Here is a 24,759-nt window from a genome sequence, read left to right as displayed (position 1 = left end):
GAGTCACAGAGAGATTGAGTGATTTGCCTCGGCTCCTGGCCTGGGGACGGGGGCTATTGGGCCTCACAAGTCTAGATCTGCTGCTACATATTCTGCTTGGCTGTTTTTCTAACCGCTGAAAGGGATATCATAAATCTCCCAAAGGCAGGCTGGGCTGCCCGCAACGGTAGCTGGCCTGATGACTCAGAAGGGCCTGCAGTCATTGCAGTGCTTGGATTGCAACTGTGCAGAAGGCCCTCTCCTGGGCTGTGCCCAGAGTGTGAGAGCAGCACTTGTGCGCGCAGCCCCAGCGGAGCATAGGGGGCTGTTGTCCTCCTTGTCCTGCAGGAACTCGGAGCCTCTCTGGGAATCAAAGCAAACCCTCAGGCAATCTTTGGCCGAGAGCTGTGGTGGTGGCGAAAAAAAAAAGGATCAGGCACAGCTGTCTGGTTCTGGATCTGGGGCCTGCTCTGTACTTACCAGCCACATGACTGGACCTCTTGGAACCTCAGTTTCTTCAGCCCTACAATGGGAGTGATGCTATAACCCCCCTGAGGCTGTGGTGAGGCGTGAAGGAGATGACAGCAGGGAAACCCTCCTGGGCAGTGCTTGGTATCCGGTGGACAGCTCTGAGGGGCAACAGCAAGAGGAACTGGACAGGTGACAATAAACCAGGAGGTTGAGGTGCTGAGCAAGCACTCATGCCCCAGACTCACCGGAACCGGGTCCTGTGTAGGCACCTGGCAAGCGGTGAGGGTCTGTGCACAGTTAAGAGATGAGTCATGTGCCTCCCTCTCCACTCGGCATGTGGCCTGTGCCCTCAGACGGCCTGAGTGCCGACTGTGGCCTGGATTCCACAGGGGTGACTGTGAGCACTTCCTGGGAGCTGTGGGCCTCAACTGTGGGTCTGTAACATGGAGACACCCCCGCGTGGCTGTTCTGGGATTCAGGACATCATCCAGTGGAAGGCACACGTATTCCAGGCAGGAGGAAAGCTTCTTTGGGCCCGTCCGCCTGAAGGGGGGTGTTTGAGGCAGCCACAGACCCGAGGTGAACAGGAGGGGCCGGGGAGGCAGCCCCAGTTGGCTCAGAGGCTGCAGACACCCCTCCACGGGTTCCTATTTTGTGTTTTCCTCAGACTTGCTTTGTTAATCTCTGCTCAGGGCCTTCAAAAAAAGATGGTGTTTTTTTTCCCAGGGACAATTCTAGGAACCAGAGAACAAATCTCCTTCTGGGATGTCGCCTGATTCACTGAAACAGCAGAGACTCACCACAGGCCACGCAGCTCTCTTCCACCAGCTTCCTTCCCCATTGGGCCCTTAGGATGAGATCAGGGGCCCCCACCCGCCTTTGCTTTCCCAAGAAGCTGTTTCTGCTGTCGCCTGGGTTCCCGAAAGGGGGTGTGCTGAGCAGGCTGACATTGCCTTTCCCGCTGGGGCAGCTTCCCTGTCCCACTTCACCTTCACCCCAGGAGCAGGAGGGCGAGAAGCACCTGCACCCGGAAGTTGGCACTTCCCCATGGGATTTCCCGGGCTGGCCAGCGGCTTGTTCCAGACTTGGCTCGCATCCTGCTGCGGTGCCTGACCCAACCGGGGACGGTTTCTGTTCTCCGTTGTCACTTGAGCTACTTGCCCGTGTCCTTACTCCCCGTCTCAACCCTCCAGCCACCCTCCAGGTCGCCTACCTGCCTGCGCTCAACTTAGCTATTCTCCCCACCCACCCACCCAGGCCTACCTGTGGGCTCATCCACGCTCATCTATCTATGTATCAGCTTGTCAGTCTTGTACTTATCTACTCCCCTGCATATTGGTGCAGCCACACATTTCCCTGCCTCTCTCCCAGCTAATCTGTTACAGGGCAGCCCCGATATTGAATGGGTTCCTGGCTGTGGGTCCTCACCCACGCTTACAAGGGACTTATGAATACTCCACTACAGGCACACACAAAAGGTTCATAAAAGGTTTATTTACAAGGGAAAAGGAAATAAGGAAAATGTACAACTCAGGGAGAAAATAGGGAAATAAAGTCTTTAATGCCTCCTACCCGATCCGCCGACCTGGAAACCCAAAGGCACTCCGAGAGCTGGCGAGAGCTTCGCGCTGGCGGAGAGCCAAAAAGGGAACCCCCCCAAAGCCCATGTGTCTGCCTTTTATACCAGCCTGGCTGCTTAACCCCACCCTCAGGTCCCAGCCACCTTCCCTTGGGTGGTGATGGGATTTGGAGTTCCCAGTGTCTTTGGCATTGGCCTGGGGTGGGGGTGGAGTCCACAAAGCCTGTATGGAATTAGCTTTAGGACAGCCTTTCCCCCTAACAAATCCACTTACCCACCCTAGGCCGATGAGCTCATAAACCTACTTGCCTAATTTGGACACCTTCCTTTTATTCTATTCTAATTTACCTGCCTCTCTTTGTACAAACTTCGTTTCCTTCCTTCCTCATTCCGTCCTTCCTTCCAGGGTAATTATCTATTAAGCACCTGTTCGGAGTGATGGTCACAAAAAGCGTAAGAAAAGGCTCTGGCGAGGTGCTCAGGGAGAACTCTTTACCCATTTGGAGTTGGTCTTGACCATCCACATGCAAACTCTAGTCATCCCTTCAGTCTTGGAGTCTTCTGTCTTCGAAATAAGGAAATCACCCACAGGTCCCGGACACCAGTGACCTCGAGGGCAGTACCTGTGAAATGGGGAGGTCTGTCCGAGCTGCTGAATATCTGGCAACATGTTCTTCTAAGATAAACAAACAACAGGCTAGTGTTAGCTGGAAGGGTGAGGAAGGTGGGAACTTGGGCCTGGAAGGGTGGCTAAGAGGAGGGGGAGAAAGCAGAGCCCTGCGCTAAAGGGAGGGATTCCCAGCTAAACCCAAGACACGCAGGGATGGGGCAACATCTGTCTGGGGAGATTAGAACAATGGCTGACAAGCTTTCCAGAATGTTCTTCTTTCTTTGAAGTTTACCCCACCTCCACACCTCCTCTCCATGGCAGGAGATGCCAGGGTAGGGGCTTGACTGAGGTGTCTGCTGCTCTTTGCCAGGCTAGATTTGGACTTGAGATGAAAAATGCAGCTGCTCCAGACAAGAGTGGCTAAACAGTGCTGAGAGGGCCCTTCCGATGGGAGGGGCAGACCTCCTCTCTGGCCACTCTGTGGGGAGCTTTGAAGAGGACTCCCCCAGAGTTCTCAGCAGGAATGCAGAATGCTTTAGTAGGCAGACATGCCAGGGTCTGCTTAACCCCTCCGCCCCTCCAGCTCCCAGCCCCCACCACTCAGCTTGTCTTTCTGTTTCTGCATCAGCCAGTCCCCCACTCCTCCCCTCTCCTTTGCTCCTGCCCCTGCTGAAATTCAGACCCCTCCCCCCATCAGCTCCTGGCTGGGCACCACTATGATGCTTCTGGGCCTCTGTCCCCCAGGTCCTTCCTGTGCAATCTGCCATCAAGCAGATATACAGACTGGTACCGGCACCAAAGACTCAGAAACCTTTTGTGCAGGCGTGACCACAGTGGGTTCTTGGGAGCACTGGTCTGGAGGAAATCAGGGAGCATGTGGGGAGACAGGAGGCAGGCTGCTGCTGTCATCCAGGTGAGATAGGCTGGCACCCAAGCAGGTGAGCCCCCAGGTAAACTCTCATCCTAAGCTCAGCCCGGCCTCCTTTGAAAGATTAGCCCCAAATGGGGATTTTCAGATGGGGGGCTGCTGAGGACAGGAAGGGGCTCCCCCTGGGGGCCTCCCCCCTCTGGGGACTTCTGAAAATAGTGACTGTTTTAAAATAATCGTCATATAAAAATAGGCATTGTTATAATCATTTCATACATGAATGAAGTATGAGGCCCATACGCAGGAAGTGAGGGGTGTGCAGTCACAATGCCTGCTGGAGCAGGTCCCTCAGACTCTCAGTCCTGTGCTCCTCAGTAAAAAATGACAGTGCTGTGTGTGTGTGTGTGTGTGGTGGGGGGAATGCCAGTGCTTAATCATTATCTCCCACACTTTATTCATTCCACTACCACCTCACGGTTTCTGTACACCAGCTATACATTTATATTTACTGAACAGCGCTTTTTTTCCCCCAACCACTCCTATTTTTTCATTTCATTCACTTCATTTTGCAAGGACTAGTTACATCTACCATCAGTGAAAAAAGAATACCACCAGGTCAGCCGCAGTTGAACCGGAAGGCAAGGCCATATTTCTGGGTTCTAATCAGATATTGATGTCTACCGTACGTGCAGAGGCAGGGTCTGCTCTTTGCAAAATATGGGGGAATCATGCCTTGGAAGACAGATTATCCCCAAATGGAGACTTTCTCCCTAGTTGCATCAGGAGTCTGGGCAGAGATTTGAAAAGCTATTTCCTATGTACCTGTGTCAGTCAATGTTGCTTAGCACCAAACCAGACTATAAACATACCCTACTGGGGATGCCACCCTTTTATATATAATTTATGCTTCAGTCTAAAGCCTTAGGATAAAAGTGATGGGTGGATCACTCCTGATCCCCAGGGAAGGCAGGAGACAGGAGCACAGGCCCAGCAGGAGTGCTCAACAGGTCTTGAGACATTTGTGGGGCTTGCAGCCCCATTCTGCAGAGGGCGGCAGTTAGTACCGGCAGTTGGCATGTGTATGTCTGTGGAGGGCGCGTCATTTCAGCATGTCAGTGTGTCAGTTCACAACCTTTGCGGTCATCCCATTCAATCAACAAGGAACAGAAATTAACAAGAGATAGGGGAGGAGATTTAGGGGGACGAGCTTAAGGGAGTGTGGGCAAATTAGAGTTTGTCTAAACACAAGAAATTCGTAGCTGTAAGCCACTTGGAGGGGGAAAGTTTTCTGATGGTCCCTTGAGGGCTGCTTACCGTCTTGGCGGGCTTCTAAGGATGTAGAGACCAGTGCTAAGTCTGCCTACTCCTGAGCTGGGCATCCACCGGCTTAGCTGCGCAGATTGAGCCCCAGAAGGGGCGGCTAGACTCCTGGAACTGCTGTCTCCCTGCCTTTCCCACACCATGCGCTGCCTGGCTCCACGCCCAGCGGGGTCCTACCTGCCAGAGCCCCAAGGTAAAAAGGCAAGGTGGGGGAGAAGTCAGAAATTGGGGCTGAGAATGCGTCTTCACTCAGGGTGAGGTCTTAGCTGTTCCTGCCATCCCAAATACACTCAGAGATTGCTCCGAAGTGAGTGGGGTTGGGGGCAGAGAGGGAGGCCCTTGTCCTGTTGGGCTGTTGGAAGAAGTGAGGTGGTTGGTTAGTCCCTTGAAGGGCAGTCAGGTCAGCCCAGGAGCCTGGAATGTGAGAGGCTTTATCTGGGCTGAAGGGCTCTAGGAGGCGGTCTTGGGGGGGGGGGGGTGTGTGTGTCACACTGATGGCTTGGCTGGGTCCATCACCGGGTAGTCTCTCTGCCAGGTAAACACTGAGGGGGTGCCCTCTGAGGACAGGATCCCTGCCGGATCCTACTCCATCCCCAGGGAAACAGGGAAACCATGCTGGGGTGTGTCTATTGAGCCCCCATCCCACCGTTGCTGGCAATAGGCAGTCACCTGGGCAGGTGCTGCCCTGCCTCCCCAGTTTCCAACTGTGTTTTTTGAGAAGTGGGGGACAGGGGGAAGTTGGTAAAAGACAACATAGCACAGACATCCGGCCCCAGCCCTGAAGGCAGGTTTGAGTCTCAGCAACACTGTTGGCCGGGGGCTGAGTTTGTCAACCGCCTTCTCCCTGGTTTTCCTGGCCTGTAAAATGGGCTCCTCGGGACCCCCACGACAGAGCAGTGGTGAGAATCAAAGCATCCAGCACTGTGCCCGGCTTGTAGCTGGGACTGAATATCATCACTTGAGCCCAATATTTTTGTTGTTGCCTTTGTGTGGTCGACAGGGGTGGGACCCACACCTCAGACAACCCTGAAATCTGTGGCTTCCGTGAGCCCCACAGACTGATCTCAAATGGGCCAACTGCAATGACTGCAGGCAGGGCTTGTGAGGGGAGCTTTTGAGCAGGCGAGGGAGGTCACCTTGACCCACCCCCTCAGCCCCAGGAAAGGCTGTCAGGGCTGGGACAGGTCTCAAGGTGGGTGGAGCAGGGCCTGGGCCCTGGGAGGAAGGACTGGAGGAAAGCGGCCAGGGAGTGTGGGGGTGGGAACTGGAGTCGGGGGCTGAGAGGTGCCTGCAGTTCACCTGGGCAAGAGGACTTGCTCCCCAGCAGCCGGTGTGGCCAGCTCAAGGAACTGGTGGAACCGCTCTGGATATGCCCCGGGGTGCAGCAGCAGAGGCGGGGTGCAGCGGCAGAGCCGCTTCAGTGAAAGCACGTGGTGGGCACAGGCTGGGGGAGTAGAGGGTGCGGCTCTACTCCCAGCTCGGCCCCTGCCCTGCAGAGCAGAGAAAGTGAAAGCGAATAAAGGACAGCCACGGGGTGGGGGCGGAGGTGGGGTGACCAGGCAACTACTCCTCAGCCTGAGTTCACTGCAGCACCAGAACCGGCGGCAGGCAGAAGCCCGGCAGCAGCGGCCCGGAGACCGGGAGTTCGGGGACAGGGGTAGGTGACCAAGGTCCCCACTGGAAACCCCTCCAGTTGGGCTGGGGATGGCGCGGACAGCGCCTGGCCGGAGGTCACACAGGTAGGCTGGGAGGAGGAGGAAGGGGCTTTGCAGTTGAGACCCCCCACGAGCCTCCCTCCCGCATCCCTGGAAGGACTCCCCGGGGGAACCAGAGCGCCTGGAGCGGGGCTGCGAGGCGGGAAAGTCAGCGGAAGGCGGACAGTCCCCAGAGAGGAGGCGGCTGCTCAGCAGGCGGCCGGGGCTGCTAGAATCTTGAAATGCACGCAGGGGAGCGCGGCGGTGGAAACAGAGGGGTCTCTGGCCAGGGGACCTTTCTCCGAGTTTCATTTGGATCACAGCCCCTCTGGGCTCTGCGGCCTGGGCGCCCTGTTCTGGAGGGGTCCCGGGGCCATGGGGAGCGGCACCTTTGGGGAGTGGCCCCCTTAGGGAGCAGACCGGAGGAATCTCATTCTCCTTTGGTCATCTTGGGAAGCAAGGGAGCTTTCCTGGACTGTCTTCAATGTTTGGCATCTCTACTTGATATTGGGGTGCTAGTTAAACCGTCTAAGAAGAGAAATCAATGGGTTCTGAACGTTCTCTCTCTGGGTCCCGGGACGCCAGAACTGGAGCTACATGCCTAGCCCCATCTGTGGCCTTCGGAACCTTCAGTTCTCCTGAGTCCCACGTGTGACAGGCCCCCAAGCCCACCCTGGGAGCCCAGGAGCCCATGGGGCCGGCTTCCAGTCAGCCAGGAGCTCCCAATAGGCAGGTGCTTGCCTCTGTGTTCCCATCCCCCAGAAAAGAAACACTCGTGGCCAATCAGAAGGTCAAGGAAACTGTGCTTCTAGACCTTGGGCCTGGTGGCACAAAGGGAGAATGGACACCACCTGAGCACTTCACCGCCTTTGAAGCCTCAGGATGGCTGACACAGGAGGGGTGGGCAAGTGTCCTCAGAGATAACCCAGACAGGGGGTTGCTGCGCCCCGCGTGGGCCTCCAGCCCAGCCCCCAGGATGCCTGTCTGAGGTGAGGGATCATATTTGCATTAAAGCCACCCATGGGGCTCCACCTCTTCATCCTCTCCACGTGACAACACCTCAGAGGACTTTCGCTGGAGATTGTGTCAAAGGCCACAGAGCCCAGATGCTGGCAGAGTAAGGATTTGAACCCAGGTCTCCTGACAGCCCAGTCCAGTGCTGATGGGGTGGGGCAGGGCAGGCTCTGGGTTGACACAGGGAGACTGGTGGGCACGGTAAAGTCAGTCTGACGTCAGGGGCCCAGCTTCATGTTCTGAGACCTCAGCTCTTGCTACCTGGTGAAGAGTTGATTAGGAAAATTTATTCTTGGACCCTACTGGCAGGTCTAGGGTCAGCCCTGGGCACTCAGGGGAGTAGTCAAGGGAGGAGAAGCTCTGGACTTGGCCTCCAGACCACTCATTTTCACCAAGACCAATGACTTCCTCGAGGCACATCTCTGAGGTGTTTTCTGGATGCCTGTCATGCACAGAGCATTAAAACCACCAGATGCATGCTCTGGCCAAGAGGAGCTGTGAAAGTTCTAGAGAAATTGTTGGTAAAGTTCAAGAGGCAGTCAAGGGCAGAAGGGAGCTTTCCAAAGACTTTGATCCATGCCCATGGCTGGTCCAGACACAGGTCTGGGTGGTTTCAGTTGCTGTCAACCCCTGCCTGGGCATCTTTTTTTTTTTTAAGATTTATTTATACAAGATCTGGGATACAGGCCAGATGTGCAGGAGGGTAAGAGGATTTACCAGAGACAGAGTGGGGAGCAGAACAGGCAGACTGACTGAAGTACACTGCTGAGGGGAGCAGCAGGCGAGACAGGAGAGGTCTGCTGTGCCATGTGGGCATCTCCGTGGCCAGTGGGGATCGAACCAGCACTGCAGAGGCCATGGACAGCTTCACAGCGCCGTGCTCAACCATCTGCGCCACCAGGGAGGCCCTGCCTGGGCATCTTTAACAGCTTAAATCCTGCTTCTTTTTAACCAAGTGGAAGAGCAGTTGGCATTTTGATAACACTGTTTTATTTTCTTTTAAAGATTTATTTATTTATTTTATACAAGAACCAGGGAACAGGTCGGATGCTCGGGAGGGTAAGAGGATTCACCAGAGACAAAGCAGGGAAACAGAACAGGCAGACTGACGAAATACACTGCTGAGGGGAGCAGCGGGTGAGACAGGAGAGGTCTGCCGCGCCGTGTGGGACCCTTGCTGCTCCACCGGGATCGAACTGGCCCTGCAGAGACTGCAGACAGCTTCACAGCACGGCGCTCAACTGCCTGCACCACCAGGGGAGGCCCAACATTGTTTTATTTTCAGTGACAAGTGATACTGATTTTTCTTTTCCACTTGAGGTGGTGATAGAAAACTGCTGTCGATCTCTAGAACTTTTCTTTCATCCTCCACTGAACTCTGTCCCCATTAATCATTAACTCCTCTTTCTCCCTTCCATGGCCACTGGTAACTTCCAACCTTCTTTCCATCGGTGTGAACCTGGCTACTTTGTTGTGCCATATAAGCAGGTCAACAAATATTTGTTCTTTTGTGTCTGGCTTCTTTTACTTGGGAAAACACCTTCAAGGTCCATGGAGTTGTGGTCTGTGCCAGAACTTCCTTCCTCTTTATGGCTGAGTAATAGCCCCTGGCTGGCATGTGTTGAGCTGTTCATGGACTGTGGACACTGGTTGTTTTCATCTCTCCTCTATTATGAACGGAGCTGCTGTCAGCATTAGTGTGTCTGTGTTTGAGTCCCTGTGTTCAATTTTAGAATGTTTTCCTTTGAGATCGATATATCCAGGCTTCTTTATAAAGTCAACTTAAGGAAAATACCAGGGAAAATTGTAGAACAGGTAGGTGGTAGGCAAGTTGTGAAGGAGGCAGTTTCAATGCTTAGGGACGGTTTAGTGGGAAGACTGAGTAGCTGTTGTAACATTACAAGCTGGGAGTCTGGGAGGCTCTAGATCAAGGAGCAGCTCCGGAAGGAAAACTATAAGAACTGAGGAATTATCTGATCCGATTCTGGGGGTTGCTGCTGATGAGAAGTGGAGGGTGGCAGAAATGGAAGGTCTGGAAGTTTCTCTTGGGGAGAAGCAGAATTATAGACTTCCTGGTGCTCAAGCAAAGCCAGGCGAGTGAGGGAAGATGTCTGCCTGAAGAGAGGGGCTCAGACTGCTGTGGAAGTAGGCCCTGTTGTCGCTGTCAGTGTCACAACAAGGCAAGCAATAGTGTGTTTCAGGGCAGGGGCCTTCAGGGGGTGGGGTGCTCATGTCAATATGTGGATTCCTGGGCTCCACGCCAGGTTATTGGATCAAAACTGGGAGTGAGGCCCTGGCAGGCGGGGCTGGCCCATGGCTCCTTGTGGGGTCTCCAGCGCAGAGCAGAAGGCCCAGAGCTGGCTCAGGTATAGTGGAAGGTCAAGTTGGGGGTCAGGACTGGAGCTGGAGACCTGGATTTGCCAACAACAGCCACCAGATCCGCTTCCCCTCCCCACTCTAGCACCTGGCTGCTTGGGCTCTCTTCCAGGAAAAGCTGTTGGACTCTTCTGTGGGTCAATGACCATAGCGAGGAATGCTGGGCCCTCCAGAGGGAAGGCCTCCTGGATGGGGGGAGGCCAGGCACACTGGGCAGGGGCTATGAGAGTGACCTCATGTTCTGGATGAAGGTGCCCCATCTCCTGACTGCAGTCAGGAGACCTCAGGAGACCTCAGGGGACTCCTGGGGACTCCAGGTCCCTCCCGCTCAATAACATGATTTATAACCACCACAAGCCCAAGCTGAGGCTGGTTTTCCCAGTTGCAAGGAGGTGGGTTCCTCAAGGCAGTCCAGAGAATTGGCAAACAGGTGGTTTGCCAATGCCTCCCAGGTGGCCTTGCAGGATGTTTTGGGGAGGATTTGTGTGATTTCTAGGCCTACTTGAGGGAAAACAAAGCAAGTTGTCTCAGGTGGCATACCCCGGGCAGCAGACTGGGAGACTGAGATCTGCACCTGGAGAGGCTTACTAGGGGGAGGTCAAAGGTGGGGAGGGTACCTGAAAGGGAGAAGCACCAGAGTGGGAGTGAGGAAGGGGCTGTAAAAGTCACCAGAGGTCTTGGCCTGCTCTTCAGTGGGAAGCTGCGACCACCCTCGGATTTATCCCCAATCGAGGCTCCAAGAGCAGACTTTTCTAGAGGGTGCTGAAGCTGGGGGGTGGATGCTCTCTATGGAGATGTGTGATGCTGCTTGCATCCAGCAGCAAGCTGGATCCAAGGGGAAGCAATTTTGTGCCCCAATTACCAAATAGCATATGTCCTCTACCCTTCCCGTCTAGGCTGGCACTCAAGCCAGGGAGACACTCCCAGCAAATCCAGATGCCACAACTCTCATGCTTCCTGCTCCTGCTGTTTGTGCAGCCTGGACTGTTTAGGTGCTCAGGACCCATTTCCTCTGAGCTCCTCTGAAGGAAGACACCTCCTGTGGAGCAGGACAAGCCTCTTCCTGCCCCAGTCACCCACCCATCCCAAGTTGGGGTCTTTGCCATAGGTAGATATTGAAGGGAACTTGGAGGACTCCCAAGACAAGGGCTATAAACCCAATGTCTAAGGGACCATAATTGTGTGAATGGAGCTGGGTAGAAGGCAATAGGGAGTAGTGGGGATTTGGGCAGTTGTGCACTCTATATGGAGACATGTGATGGTAATTAAATACCCCCACACACACTCATATTGGCTTGGGAAACAAAATACCTGGCCTATGGTTTGACTCAACCCTCATTTTTAGAATCCCTACTCCAAGGAAATCCCCCTGTGGTGTGACAAGGAGCCTATGGTCTGACTTAACCAGTCACAACATTTCCAGACCTCATCTGCTGGACTTATCACACACACACACACACACACACTTTCCAATCTCCCTGCCTTGAAAAGAGACCAGAACCTCCAGCTGTCTGCCAGCCTACAAGCCCACAGCATTGCCACATCCCTCAGTTTCCCCTGTGACCTACAGCCCCTCTGGGAATTGAAAATCTTGAGTAAGAACAGCAGTTTCTGCAGGTCCTCTCTGGCTCATTTTCCTGGGCCACCCACGCTAGCAGACAACAGTGGTGGGAATGCAGACTTCCTCCTTCATGGCAAGCACCTGCCTTCCCTGTCTGCCTCCTCCACATCCTACCTCTTCTCCTCAACTGCCCCAGGACCAGGGACTCTTGGGCCCAGATCAGCCCATCCTCAGGCAGCCAAGGGTGGTAAGGCCACAGGTTCCTTTTTTTTTTTTTTTTCAAATTTATTTATTTATGCATACAAAAGCTAGGGTACAGGCCAGAGATGCTGGGGGTGAGGGGATTCACCAGAGACAGAGTGGGGAACAGAACAGGCAGATCTCCTGAAATACACTGCTGAGGGGAGCAGTGGGCAAGACAGGAGAGGTCTGCCTCATCATGTGGGTTTCTCCCTGGCTGGCCAGGGATTGAACTCGTGCTGCAGAGGCTGTGGATTGCCTCATAGTGCAGCGCCCAATCCCTTGCGCCAGCAGGCAGGCCCAGGTTTGTTCCTTTTTAAGCAGTTATGGTGCCAGGCTCACAGCAGACCCTGTTGGTGAGCCCCAGAAAGAAGTCACCCTATGAAGCATCTGCCATTTTTGGTTTTGTTTGTTTCTTTTAAACTTCAGGAGCCCTGCAACCTTGGTTAATTGCACCTCACTTTATAGCACACTCTGGCACTTGGTGCACATCTCTCAATTCATTTCCCTTTCCTCTCTGGGCACTGGTTCGAAAGCCTCAAAGAAGGTGTGCTCTTTTATTTGTAGATGTTCTTGTAAAATGTGTGTTTCTTGTTCATGCAGCTTTTTGCTCCACATGACTAGAACTGGGATATCCTCTCACTTGTTGACTTTGTTCTAAGTTGGTCAGATCCACCTGCCTTGCTCGGCGGGCATTTGGCTGTTGCTGCTCATGAATGCATATCCTCCTCCCTGGATTGAAGTGTTCACTTGTACTGCTCCCCGAACCCCCAGCAACGGACCCCAGGTGGCCTCCAATTCCCTGTCATTGCTCACAGCACAGCATCGAGCATCTTTGGGGGTCCCCATGGGGTGCAGTAGCATGTCCGTGGCATGAGCGTGCCCAGGGGCTGGATGGGTTGTAAATCTCGCATCCTGTGTTTTTCGAAGTGGTGGAAGATTGTCCTCCAGGTCACCACACAGTCCGCTGACCTTGCCATTCCCCAGCTTTCTAAATTTCACAGGTGATACTGTTGACTCTTTACTGTGTTTGCTTCAGAGCTTATGCCTTAGTAGTACTCCCTGGAAAAGTCACTTTATGCAAGTCACAGCAACCTAATGAGGTGGACACTGTCCTAATGAAAGGCAGATTCCACAACTCAGAGAGGCTGAGCAACTTGTGTGAGGTCACACAGCATGGACCTAGGATTTGAATCCAGAGCGTGCACTCTTCACCACTGTATTATTATTCGTATACACTGTCCCTCTTCTAAGACAGCATCTGGGTCTGTACTGCAAGCTGCTCGGGAGGGGACTCTGGATAGAGAGCCCAGTGACTTTGTCATTGGGGTTGCTCAATAAATCAGTTGTTATAAATTTGGCGGGAAAAAAAAGTGTCAGAGTTTATCTGGAGGTTTATAGGGTGCAGAAGTAAAAGAGGAAGTTGATCTATTAGTCCACAAAAATGCTGATTGGAGGCTGATCATGGTGATTAAGTTCCCTGAGCCTGAGACTTCCTGCTACCATCTGACTTTGGGAAACAGCTTGACATGAGGTTGGGGAGCTGGGTGGTGTTAGGGGAACCTTGGGTGAGTGTATTACAGGACAGGGAGAGGGGCACCCCAGACCCCCCAAACCTGCATGCTCTAAATAAGTTCAGCCATCCACTGCATCTACACAAAACATGAGACTTTAATGGGAAGGAACTTTAATACAACTAGGAAACAATACAGGAAAGGCAAAGAATCTAGTTTCTAAATCAAACACCCAAAGTGACTCGTCCCTTCATGGGTAAAACTCCATCCAAATGGGATCGGCCCAGAGCAAGGCCCCAAAGCCTGCCCCAAGTCTAAAGCATCTTCCAGTGGGGACCCACAGAAAAGGGTCAGAAACAACCAGACAAGTCTGGAAGGAAAAGAGCAAAATCAAAGTCAAGACAAAACCCACTATTGTCACCTCCCCACGGGTCTCACCCACATCTGTGGGTGCCAACCAGTCCATGACCAAAAGGCAAGCGCAGTTTCTTCATGTGTCTCTCGGCTCCATGCGCCTCCTCCAGGTCTCCTTCTGGATCTCCATCCTGCTTCCTTCCTTCCTCAGTCTCCTCTGCAGCTTCTTCTCTCTGTGCTCATCTCCACCCTCCCTTGGGTGGGGCAGGAAACCTGGAACCTCCCCCTTTCCTGGGGACCCCCCTGTTACAAATGGAGAGAGGGAAGATTGACAGGCAGTGAGGAATCCAGAATCCCAAAAGGCCTCAGCTGAATGGGACTCCATACTCAGTTGGGGAAACCAACGCTCAGAGGGTCAAGAAACGTCCCCAAGATCAAAGACATGGCTGGAGCTCAAGCCCCTGTCTCTGGACACAAGACTGTCCATTCCTCCCCGGGAGAAGTTCACATGAACAAGTGGGGAGTGTGCCTTCTCAGGCTCTTTTATCACAGTGCTGGAGGGTTTGGGGGGGCAAAAGGGGATGTCTCCTCTGACCCTCAGAATATATACCCCCTCTCTAGGAAGAAAGAAATCAACTGATGACTGAGCTAATCTCATTATCATCGTGTGGAAAGTGGGTGTGACAATCACAGTCCCCCAGAGTCGCAGGGACAACTGAAATAAGACAAAGAGCATTCAGCCAACCCCAGACACGAAAGAATCTCCCCAGTAGAGATGGACATTTTGTTGGGGCACAGAAGAGCCACACAGACTGAAAGTCAACTTGCTCAGGTCTGAGTTAGAACCTCCTGGTAGCACTTGACTTCCCTCAGGGGAGAAAGATGAATTTGTATTGCATTTTGTGCATACAGTCTTTCAAAACCTGCAGTAGAGCATGAAGTGGGGATGAAAATAAACCCCCAAAGGGACTTTTGGTAGCAAAAAGGTTAGGAACTTTTTCTCAAGTTGGATCTGGAAGGTTGTGGCCCAGGGGGAAGGGTGGGTTCAAAGAGGATCTTCTAAAAATACTACCATTTACCAAAAAGACAGACCACTCCTCCGCTCTGCCCCAGACAACTCCACAAAAGGAGAAATCATCTTGCCACTCACATCTTTAGCTGGGTGAAGGCACCTCCTGAGGGTGACTTGGGGGCCAGGGTGGCTAGTAGGAGCTGGGACTGGGGGACCAGGCTGCTGGTTCAGATCCCAGCTCCCTAATTCTCTCTCTGAGGCTGTTTTTCATCTGAGAAATGAGGCCGTAAACAACTAACGTGCAAGTGGGATGAGGCTGTTCATCATGTCACTTGGTGCTCGGCACTTGGAGGTGCCTGTGAGTTCGAGAAACGCAGCATTCCTGTGGCTGGAGAGAGACTCCGAGGCCAGGGGCATACTGGAGGCTGGAGGTAGGTGAGCTAGATGGTTGGTCGGAGCTCCTGTCCTCCCCGAGTTCTTGGCCTGACCATCTGCCCTGCGCAGAGCAAGGGAGGCTAAGCGGTTTCTCTCCCCTGTAGTGGGGTGGTCAGGACTACCTCTGCCCCCAACTCCCTCTGCAAATGCAGCTAGGAGAAAGAGTCCTCTCTAGGGGCCTTTGGAGCACTTCCTGAGCATCTAGAGAAGTGGGGACAGGCTGTGGGAACCGAGAATGGGAAGTGCAGTGGCCTGGGGAGAGCTTTGGCCTGGGGGCCTAGACTGTCAGCTTGGAGTCAGCTCTGAGGCTCCTCAACATACAATGGGCTCCCTTTGACTTCAGAGTTCGGGGTGCCAGGAAGCCCTCCTGCCTTTCCAAGGTCCTGCAAGGTAAACATCACTATCCCAGCCCAGTGGTGGGGATATGGGTACTCAGACAGGTTAAGTCACTTGCCTAAGGGCTCCCAGCCAGGATTCAAATTCTAGCTCTCCCACAAGGTGACCTGGGATAAGTCATTTCACCAACGTGTTTAGTCTCCCCCATCAACCAGGGGCTCAGATGGAGGGCAGAGGCACAGAATCCACTGTGAGCTGCAAATCCTGGTCTACACAAGAGGAAGCACGTATGGTCAGGCTTTGCAGGAAGCCGGGAGTCGGTTTCTTCTTGTCCAGCCAGAGCCAACAACACAGCCCTCTGGTCCCTGGGCAACTTTTCTCCCAGGCACCTTCTCAGTGGTGGCAATTGGGCGGGGGGAGGGCTATGTCTCGGACCTTCCAGGCTGCACTTGGGCCAGCCGAGGGGCTTTCCTACTCCTGTAGGATCTGCAGGGGTGTGGGGGGGGGCCCTCAGGAAAAGGAACAGGAAGCTCAGCTTCATAATGCAGAGACCAGGCACAGATGGAGGAACAGGCTCCCTCTCTCAAGCCCTCAGGGCAGGAGGGGAGTCGGTGATAATAAGGACAGCCACCCCACACCGTGGTCACCAGGTCCGTGTGGATGCTGTTCCGTCCCTTTCCTATGAGAATCAACTCATCTGATCCTTATGCGGCACTGTAATTATTATCCCCATTTCACAGAGAAAGAAACTGAGACTCCAAGTTTTCTTTCTTCCTTCCTTCCTTCCTTCCATCCTTCCTTTCTTTCTTTCTTTTTTAATGAACCTGTGCAGGTTGCGGGGAGTTGGTAGCAGGAGTAGCTTCAGAGTCAGGAGTTTGACTCCAAAGCTCCAGCAAGTTGTCTTGTTTCTCATTAGGCGGCTTCCTGGGCTAGATTCCCTTCGCTGATATCTGAAGCTGAGACGTCAACAGTGAGACGGGGCTACACTTCTTGAGGCCCCTTCCGCTGCACCCCTGCCATCTCTGTCTGTGATGAGACCCGGTTCCTGGGTCTTGATGCAAGGGGGGATTATTCGAATAGTGACACGCTGGCTGGCAGGAAAGTCTGGACTGGGTGTCAGATTCGGGCTCAGCCACTGGCAGGCCCGGGGACCTCATGCGAGGTGCGTTTCTCCTTCAGGGCCTTCCTCTTCTCTGCAAAAAGAAAGAGGTTGAACTTGAAGGCCCCTGGCAGATCTGATGGCCACTGAGAAAAGTGAGTTTGGGTAATGTGCCCCAGGCCGGGCCAGTCTGGAGCTGTTGTTACCAAGGCTCACTGCCTGGGCGAGGAGAAGGTGGCCCCAAGCGGGCTCTCCATAAACACCTTAGCATGAAAGGGGGAGGCAGGTACCAGGCAAAAATTGGAGTGGGGAAGTCTTTCCTGACCCCTCTTGTCTCCAGACAGCCGTGGGCTGCAGAGCAGCCTCTCTCGCCAGCATATTGGAGGGGCGTTGTCAAATCTTCCACCTCACTTCCCAGCCTGGACCCACTGAGAGAGGAGGGTGGGGGCCCCATCTTTCAGTTCTGCTTCCTCCAGTCACGGCTGGTGACACTTATGTGCTGCCCTTCATGTTTAGGTTCCCGCAGCCTGGCTATAAGAGGCAAACCCAGCCAGGGCCCCACCCAAGACTGGAAAGTTCAATCTCTGTGATATCCGGGGTCTAGGTCGAGAAGCTATAAATAGTGAGGGCTGATAGTGAGTGAAAGGAGAAGCAGTAGCTGGAATGCTTCTCATGGCCTTGGCTGCCTCCCTCCCCGTTTCAACTCCATTTTCTTCTGATTCAGCAGGGACCATTCAGAAAGTTCTCAAACCCCCAGCCCTCAAAGCCAGCTCTTCCCTCACCTCCTCCGAGGAGCCCCCTCTGATTCCTTGCAGCAGGTATCTGTGTCCCACGTAGAGTGGGTGGAATGGCAGCCCCTCCCAACGATATGTCCGCATCAAATCCTTGGAGTCTGTGAACGTGACCTTTTTTGGAAAGTCTTTGCAGCTGTAATTAAGTTAAATATCTTGAAATAAGATAATCCTGGATTATCCAGTAGACCTTAGCTCCAAATGCAGTGTCCTTTTAAGAGAAAGTATTGAGAGGGAGCTGCAGAGGCGGCGACGTGACCACTGGGCCCGAGGCTGGGGTGATCGGGCACCAGGTCCCAAATCAGTTCCGGAAGCTGGGAGAGGCAAGGAAGTTCTCTCCCTCCGAGCCTCAGAGGGACTGTGGCTCTGCCAACACCTTGACCTTGGACTCCTGGCCTCTAGAGCTGTGAATGAATAAGCTTCTCCAGGTTTAAACTACTCAGTTTGTAGAACAGCAAGTGCTTGTATAATGATAAGAAAAAGAAATCTCTACCGGCTGAGGCCACTGTGTGGAACGTGCATGTTCTCCCCACCCTGGGACTCTGGTTTTCTCCCCCAACCCAGGGACAGGCAGGTGAGCTTCATTGGTGTGTCTCAATGTTCCGTGTGTGTGTGTGTGTGTGTGTGTGTGTGTGTGTGACACCCTGTGATGGAAGGGTGTTCTGGATCTTGAGCTGCCAGAACAGACTCCAGGCCCCCTCCACCCTGAACTGAAATAAGTGAGTTGAAAAGTGAACACCAATGATTGTTGACTGTTAGGAGGGTTTGTGGCTTTTACTCAGATGTTTGCAATATTTCTGTGGGCAGAAGTATGCCCTAGGAACTTCACTCTTTCATATCAGTTAGTTTCTGGTCAAACTGATTTCATCAGATATCCTTTCACTTAAAGTTGCAATTTCCAAGAGCCTTTTGAGGACATTAAGTGAGGATCGAGCATGCCTTGTTGCAGGAGGTCTAGGAAGGAACATACCATGGAATCTTAGCAACCTGATATAGGAGTGGGGTGGGGGCATTGGGGCCACACTGATGGGACTTCACGTCAGTTCTGACTATAAAAAGCTGCATATATAGGAAGCCTGCTTAGCCTCACTGAGCCTCAAGTTCCTCATCTGCAAAATGGAGAGAATAATACCCACCTTACATGGCTGGTGTTTTGTTTTAATAGCTTTATTGGAATCTAAGTCACCTATCATACAATTCCCCCACTCAGGGTCCTTTTAGACTTTTCACACTGCATGCAACAATCTCATATCCAATGTTAGAGCATTTTCATCATCCCCCTTAAAAGAAACCCATGCCCATTAGTAGATACTCCCCCATATCCCTCACCAACCCTAGGCAACCACTAATCTACTTTCTGTCTCTGAAGATTTGCCTCTTCTGCAATGGAATCCCACAGCAGGTGGGCTGTCATTTCTGGCTTGACCCTGCATCTTGTTTTCAAGTTCCATCCATATTGTGCATACATTAATGCCTTCTTCCTATGGTTGAATATTATTTCATTGAATGGATTTACCACATTTTTAAAAAAAATCTATTCAACCATTGATGGATATGTGAGTTGGTTTCCTTTTTTTGGCTCATATGAACTATGTGTCTGTGTATGTTTGTACGCAAGTTTTTGAAAGGACACATCCAGGATTGCTTTAAAGATTAAATTGAAGGTACTTGATATGTCCTTTGATGAGTGATGATGAAGGGTCTGAGAGGAAATCTGGTCCAACTCCTTCAGTTTACAAATTGGGAAACTGAGAGACAGACAGGAATGGAGTCTTGCTGTGGTCACTCAAGGCAGTAGAGCATAGCATTTAAAGGCAGTTCTTGAGTCACACTGCCCAGAACCAAATCCAGTCTTCATGTGGACTTGGGTTGCCTTATGTAAGTCACTTCACCTCTCTGAGCCTCAGGCCTCTCCTGTGTAAAATGAGGATAGTAATAGTATTGACCTTATATTGTTGTTGATAGGAAGATTAAATGTACCAGTTCATGAGTCTGGCACATAGCAGGTGCTCAATAAATCTCAGCTGTTGTCATTCATGACAGCGCCTGATGTGGAACTCAGTTCCCAGCTGTGAAACATCTTGAATCTACACTTCCCCAGTTCCCCGTCTATACCGTGGGAATCTTCCAAGCATGATTGTAAAGAAGGAAATATGATCTCCTCTCCCCACTGAGTCCTCACTGAGAATGTCAGAGGTGCTGAGCAAGCACCTTCGCTCATTTTCTTTGCCCCCCGTCCCCCTACCCTGGCCCTCACTGAGAAACCCAACTGGGGGTTGTGGTAAGTGCTAACTCTCCACATGTTTCCAACACCCCCGAGAGATGACCGTGCACGTCTCCCTTCCAGGCAGCGGACAGTGTGCCACCATGGAGCTGGGGAAGCTAGAAGGCGGGTACCTGGACCTTCTCAACAGCAACGCTGACCCCTTGCAGCTTTACCACTTCTATGACCACATGGACCTCTCCGAGGAAGAAGAGCTGGAGATGTTCCCAGGTGGGCTTTCCTCCTTTTGGCCCCTCTGGGTCCCTTGGCACCCCTCAGCCTGCCCTAGAAGCAGTCGGTCACCAAAGGAAACGCTGGCCGCAGACTCCAGTCAGCACCACGGACAGCTCCGGCACCCGGGAGGCTCCCTCCCCATAGGGACGTCCCCCCAGTGCGCCCTGCCTCTCCCTCCTGCCCCGACCAGCCCTCCTGGATCTTCCCTGCTTCACCCAAGGACTTTCCCTCCCAGAACCCGACATGGACACCATCAACTGCGAACAGTTCAACAAACTGTTGTGTGACATGGACGGTGATGAAGAAACCAGGGATTTTTATGCTAATATCGGTGAGGAAACTCTCCTATTCACTCTCCTACTCACACAGAGACGCAGCAGGCCCCTCCCTCAGAAAACACAGCAAGGGGTGTGGGGAGTGAGGACTAGGAGAAGGGAGACTAGCTGGGGAAATAGGCCCCCTCTCAAATGAACTCCAGTGAGCGCAAAAGCTCACTTTTACATCCTCTGCCTCCATTTCTGTACCTTTTTCTATTTCTCGTTCTTCTTTTCTTTCCTCCCACAAAGTCCATACCATGCCTCATCTCTCTTATCAAAGTATCCCTGAATCCTAAGTCAAATTGCTCTAGTCTTTGTAATAAATACCATGTGAGAGGCACTTGTAGCAGGCCAGTCCCTGGATGGTATCTCACTGAGTCCTCCCAACAGCAAAGGAAGTAGGTGCTGTTGGTGTCTGTGTTATAGATAAGGAGGTTGGGGGAGCCTCCCTGGAGGCACAAGGGGTTAAGTCTCAACACTATAAAGCTATCAACAGCTACTGCAGCATGAGTTCCGATCCCCAGCCAGGGAGCCGACTCACACGTCTCATGTCTCGCCCACTGTTGCCCTCAACAGTGTATTTTTGTAGATTCACCTGTTCTGCTCCCCACTCTGTCTCTGGTGAATTCTCTCGCCAACCTGTACCTCTGGCATAACCCTCAGCTCTTGCATGCATAAATAAATAAATCTTTCTAAAAAATAGATAAGGAGGTTGGGGTTTACAGAGATAAGGTAAGGCTATGCTAGAGAGAGTAGGGGGCGGGTCTGAAATGCAAACCTAGTTCTTCCTCATCTCAGCCACAAAAAAGTAAATTTTCTGGTTGGGGAGGTTTGCTAAGGCTTAAGCTACGAGGTTGGTTTGCAGCTTAAATATAAAACAGCTCCAGCTTTCGGAAAAGGGCAGAACTCTTTGGAGGAGAAGAGTTTCAGTTGTGTTTTGGTGGGCATGGGATGGCGTAAAAGATTCCTCCTCCACCAGTGTCTCCACTCTCTCATACAGATGCTTTGTTGGATTAGAAAAAGATTCCTGTCTTCCGATGGACAACCCCCCCCCCATTAGAAAGTAACAGCTCCGTTATCAAAGTATCAAAGTGCAGACTGGATTCTTGTTGTCCTTCTTGGCTGGGGACGCTTGTACATTGAACAACCTGCACAACAGCGTTTAGTGGCAACTGCAGAACCACATCGCTCATCAGATCTGTGACCAGCATGAGTGTGGCCCGTCTGTCCCCAGCAGAGTAAATCCAGCATCACATACATAAAGAGGATCAGCTACTGTCTGTGTCTCCAAAATTACAGAACTGAGAGACAGCTGGCTTCTTTTCCTTCCTGGGGATTTTACTTGGGGGAAGCAGACACGTTTGGGACTGACGGATTTGGCCTCAGTCACAGTAATGAGGGATTTGGCCATCACTTAGGATTTGGGGGCTTTTTTCCCTGAAGGGCATGGGCAGTAGGAGTTGCCTAAGCAGGTGGAGGGAGAAGCTTCACCCAAGTCTGCTCCTGCAGTCTGTGGGTTTCCTCTGTGCTCTGAGATGGACATGCCTGGCCAGGCAATCATGAGGCATTCTGAAACGTTATACTGGTTTCTATACGTGTGAAATGGGGATAATAAAACTCCCTTCATGGGATGGTTGTGAGAGTTGAATGAGTTTCTGTGCATGAAGTATTTAGAAAAGGAATCTCAAAAGTAAGCATTCAGTGAGTATTAGGAGCACCACCACTGCCACCATCGTGAGCACCATTATCGACTCTATCATCACCATCACCACTATCACCATAGTGAGAGTGGCGTCACTATCTCCCTCACCTGTCACTCCATTCCTCAGCTCACAAGCCACCTGGCTCCCCACTGGCTATAAAATCAAGTCCTAACTTTCCCTAGCATGGAACTTCTGTAGTCATCTATCTCTTTAGTGCTTCCCAAACATACACCAGTCGTCTTTCCTAACTCTGTCCCTACTACCTGGAAAGCCCTTCATTTTCTACTTAGACTCTGCCCTCACCTTGTAAGACCTGTTCCCAGGAACCCTTCCCCTGGAAAGCCCTCCCTCCTTGCCCCACCACACTATATATGCTCTCTTCTGACTTCCTGACATGATAACTATCTTCCCATTGGCTCCAAGCCATGTTTGGTTTCATAGAATTTACCACCATTATTGAGCACCTCCTGTGTATTGACTACTGGGTTGGATATTTTATTTTTTTTAAAGATTTATTTATTTATTTATACAAGCACTGGGCACAGTCAGAAGTGTGGGAGGTTGAGAGAATTCACCAGAGCCAGAGCGGGGAGCAGAGCAGGCAGAAGGACCGAAGTACACTGCTGAGGGGAGCAGCGGGCGGCAGGAGAGGTCTGCGCGCCATGTGGGACCCTCGCTGGTGGCTGGGGATCGAACCGGTATTGCAGAGGCTACGGGCAGCTTCGCAGCCCAGTGCTCAACCACTGCGCCACCGGGGAGGCCCTGTGTTGGATATTTTAAATGCAGAGCCTGTAATCCTCACCTTCCATCCTGGCTTTTAGGTATTCTTTATTCTTGTTAACAGAAGAGGAAATATCCAGAAAGGAAAAGTAACTGGCCCAAGGTCACACAGCTAGTAGGGCTAGTGGGAGACAGAGCTAGAATTTGAATTCAAACCCATGACAACTCCACCAGCTTTCATTGCACTACTTTGTAGCAACAGATACGTCTTTCATGGAGAAATGACATTATTCCTTCAGTTAGCAGCCCCAGGAGTTCAGTGTTCTTTCCTTCATTCATTTATTCAGTAACCATTTATTGAGCCCCCACTGTGTTCCTGGCCTGGAGGGTCACAGCTCTCAGGGTGCCTGGCACAGGATGGACATTCAGGGAGGACTCACTGATTGCTTTTTCCCTGGGCAGCGGCACTGGACCAGTACGTGTTCCAGGACTCCCAGCCGGATGGACTGAGCAAAAACATCTTCAGTAAGTTGGGGATTCTTGGCTCACCCTGCATTTCCTCCCTGTTCCCTGGAGACCCTTCCACAGGAGGTCAGATCCCTCCCCAACTGGGAGGATAGAGACTCCCTTTGGGGATCCATTAACTGAGCATGTCGGTGTCTTTGGTTTTTCTCCAAAGTAGAGATAGGATTGGACGGATTGGAAGACGTGATCAGCGAGATGGTGGAACTGCCGGAGGAAGCAGGGCAGAGAAGTCAGAAAAGACGTGAGTGGTCCTCTCCCTGTCCCCCCTGTCTCGCTGAAGTCCTGACCCTGCCTGGAATCCCAAGCCTGTCATGGTTCCTGGTTGCTCCCCTTGCTAGGTCCTAGCTGCTTGGGCAGTTACCTGCACCTCTGCGAGCCTCTTACGCAGTCTCCCTGCCTCCTTCATCAGTCCTTATCTGGCAGCCAACGTGTCTTTTTTTTTTTAATATTTTATTTTATATAATTCTTACATCATTTTTCACTTTTGCACAATGCATGCATTTTCATTTTCGTTATATTCCCCATACAATTGCACCCCCCTTATTTTGACCTTAGTCGTTCCTCTCCCCTTCCCTTCCCCCACCCTCATAGTGTGTCTCTGGTTTATAGTTGCTTGTTGATTTTGATTTTTACTTTGTATTAATTAATCCCTTATTTAGGTTTTCTAAATTCCTTGTCCCTCATATAGGTTTTCTAGATTCCTGCTATGAGTGAGACCATCCAGTATTTTTCTTTTTCTTTCTGGCTTATTTCGCTGAGCATGATCCCTTCCAGCGCCATCCATGTTGCTGCAAATGGCATGTGTTTATCTTTTTTGAATGCTGAGTAATATTCCATGGTATATATGGACCACATCTCCTTGATCCAGTCATCTATTTTTGGGCATTTGGGTTGTTTCCAAAGCTTAGCTATTGTAAACAGTGCTGCTATAAACATAGGGGTGCAGGTGCCCTTTGGAATTGATGTTTCTGTGTCCTTTGGGTAAATGCCTAGGAATGGAATTGCTGGATCATATGGAACGTGTCTTTTAAATGTAAATCAGATCTTTTCACTTCCTGCTAACCCTCCAATGTATACAAAATAATGTACCGCGAAGCTTATTGATCTAGACCCTTCTGACCCTCCATGCTTAGTGGCTCCCCACGAGCCACTAAGCTCCAGCCACGAGGGCTTCTCTCCACTCCTGTAACCCACACACTGTCCACCCACCCTGTCCCTCTCTGCAACCTTTCCAAGTGAACTGCAGTCTCCATTCTTTCTCTCCTCAGGCCCTTGCTAGGGGCCACTTGGAATTTTCTCCTTTGATGATCAAAGCCCTAGCTTGGCACCTGCTGATCTCCAGGGTGCTCCTGCAAAGTAGGAGTCACCACCCCACCTGTTTTACACAGAGACCAAAGGTGCAGAGAGGTCGAGCTATAAAGATGCACAGCAAGGGGTCAGAAGAAGGGGTTTTGCTTATTGTTTATTTTTTAACTCAAACTCCTCTTGTGCCCCACACCCCATGGTCCTGCTTTGGTGCTGTGAAGTGGGGCTGGGGTTCAAGTGGACACGCAATTGGGCAGTAACAGTTTGAGGCAGGGCACTTCTCTTGGGGTCATATGGCCTGCGAGTGCCCATGAGCCCCCCACCCCAACTTGAACCACACCCCCCCTCCAGGGGTGACTGACCATGCTGTTCTCTCTGCAGCCTTCCCAGAGGAGCTGCCAGTGGACCCCAAGCACAGGAAGCTCGGTGAGCTGGTGGA

The 24,759-nt window shown here is 52.0% G+C and overlaps 1 protein-coding gene across 1 annotated transcript in view; it reads left to right on the top strand.

Annotated features, from left to right (window-relative positions):
• CIITA (class II major histocompatibility complex transactivator) overlaps positions 1-24,759 on the top strand; it is a gene marked incomplete at both ends in the record, with an annotated part of 43,714 nt that overhangs the window by 2,965 nt on the left and 15,990 nt on the right. The window contains 5 exons of the mRNA XM_084248795.1: positions 19,601-19,747; positions 19,986-20,081; positions 22,953-23,015; positions 23,173-23,256; positions 24,702-24,746. Of these exons, the coding sequence (XP_084104921.1) occupies positions 19,601-19,747; positions 19,986-20,081; positions 22,953-23,015; positions 23,173-23,256; positions 24,702-24,746 (435 nt within the window). The remainder of the gene's footprint in view (positions 1-19,600; positions 19,748-19,985; positions 20,082-22,952; positions 23,016-23,172; positions 23,257-24,701; positions 24,747-24,759) is intronic.

The sequence above is a fragment of the Talpa europaea genome, assembly GCF_964194135.1.
Source record: "Talpa europaea genome assembly, chromosome: 12".
Classification (NCBI taxonomy): Eukaryota; Metazoa; Chordata; class Mammalia; order Eulipotyphla; family Talpidae; genus Talpa; species Talpa europaea.
This window is presented reverse-complemented; position numbering and strand designations above follow the sequence as displayed.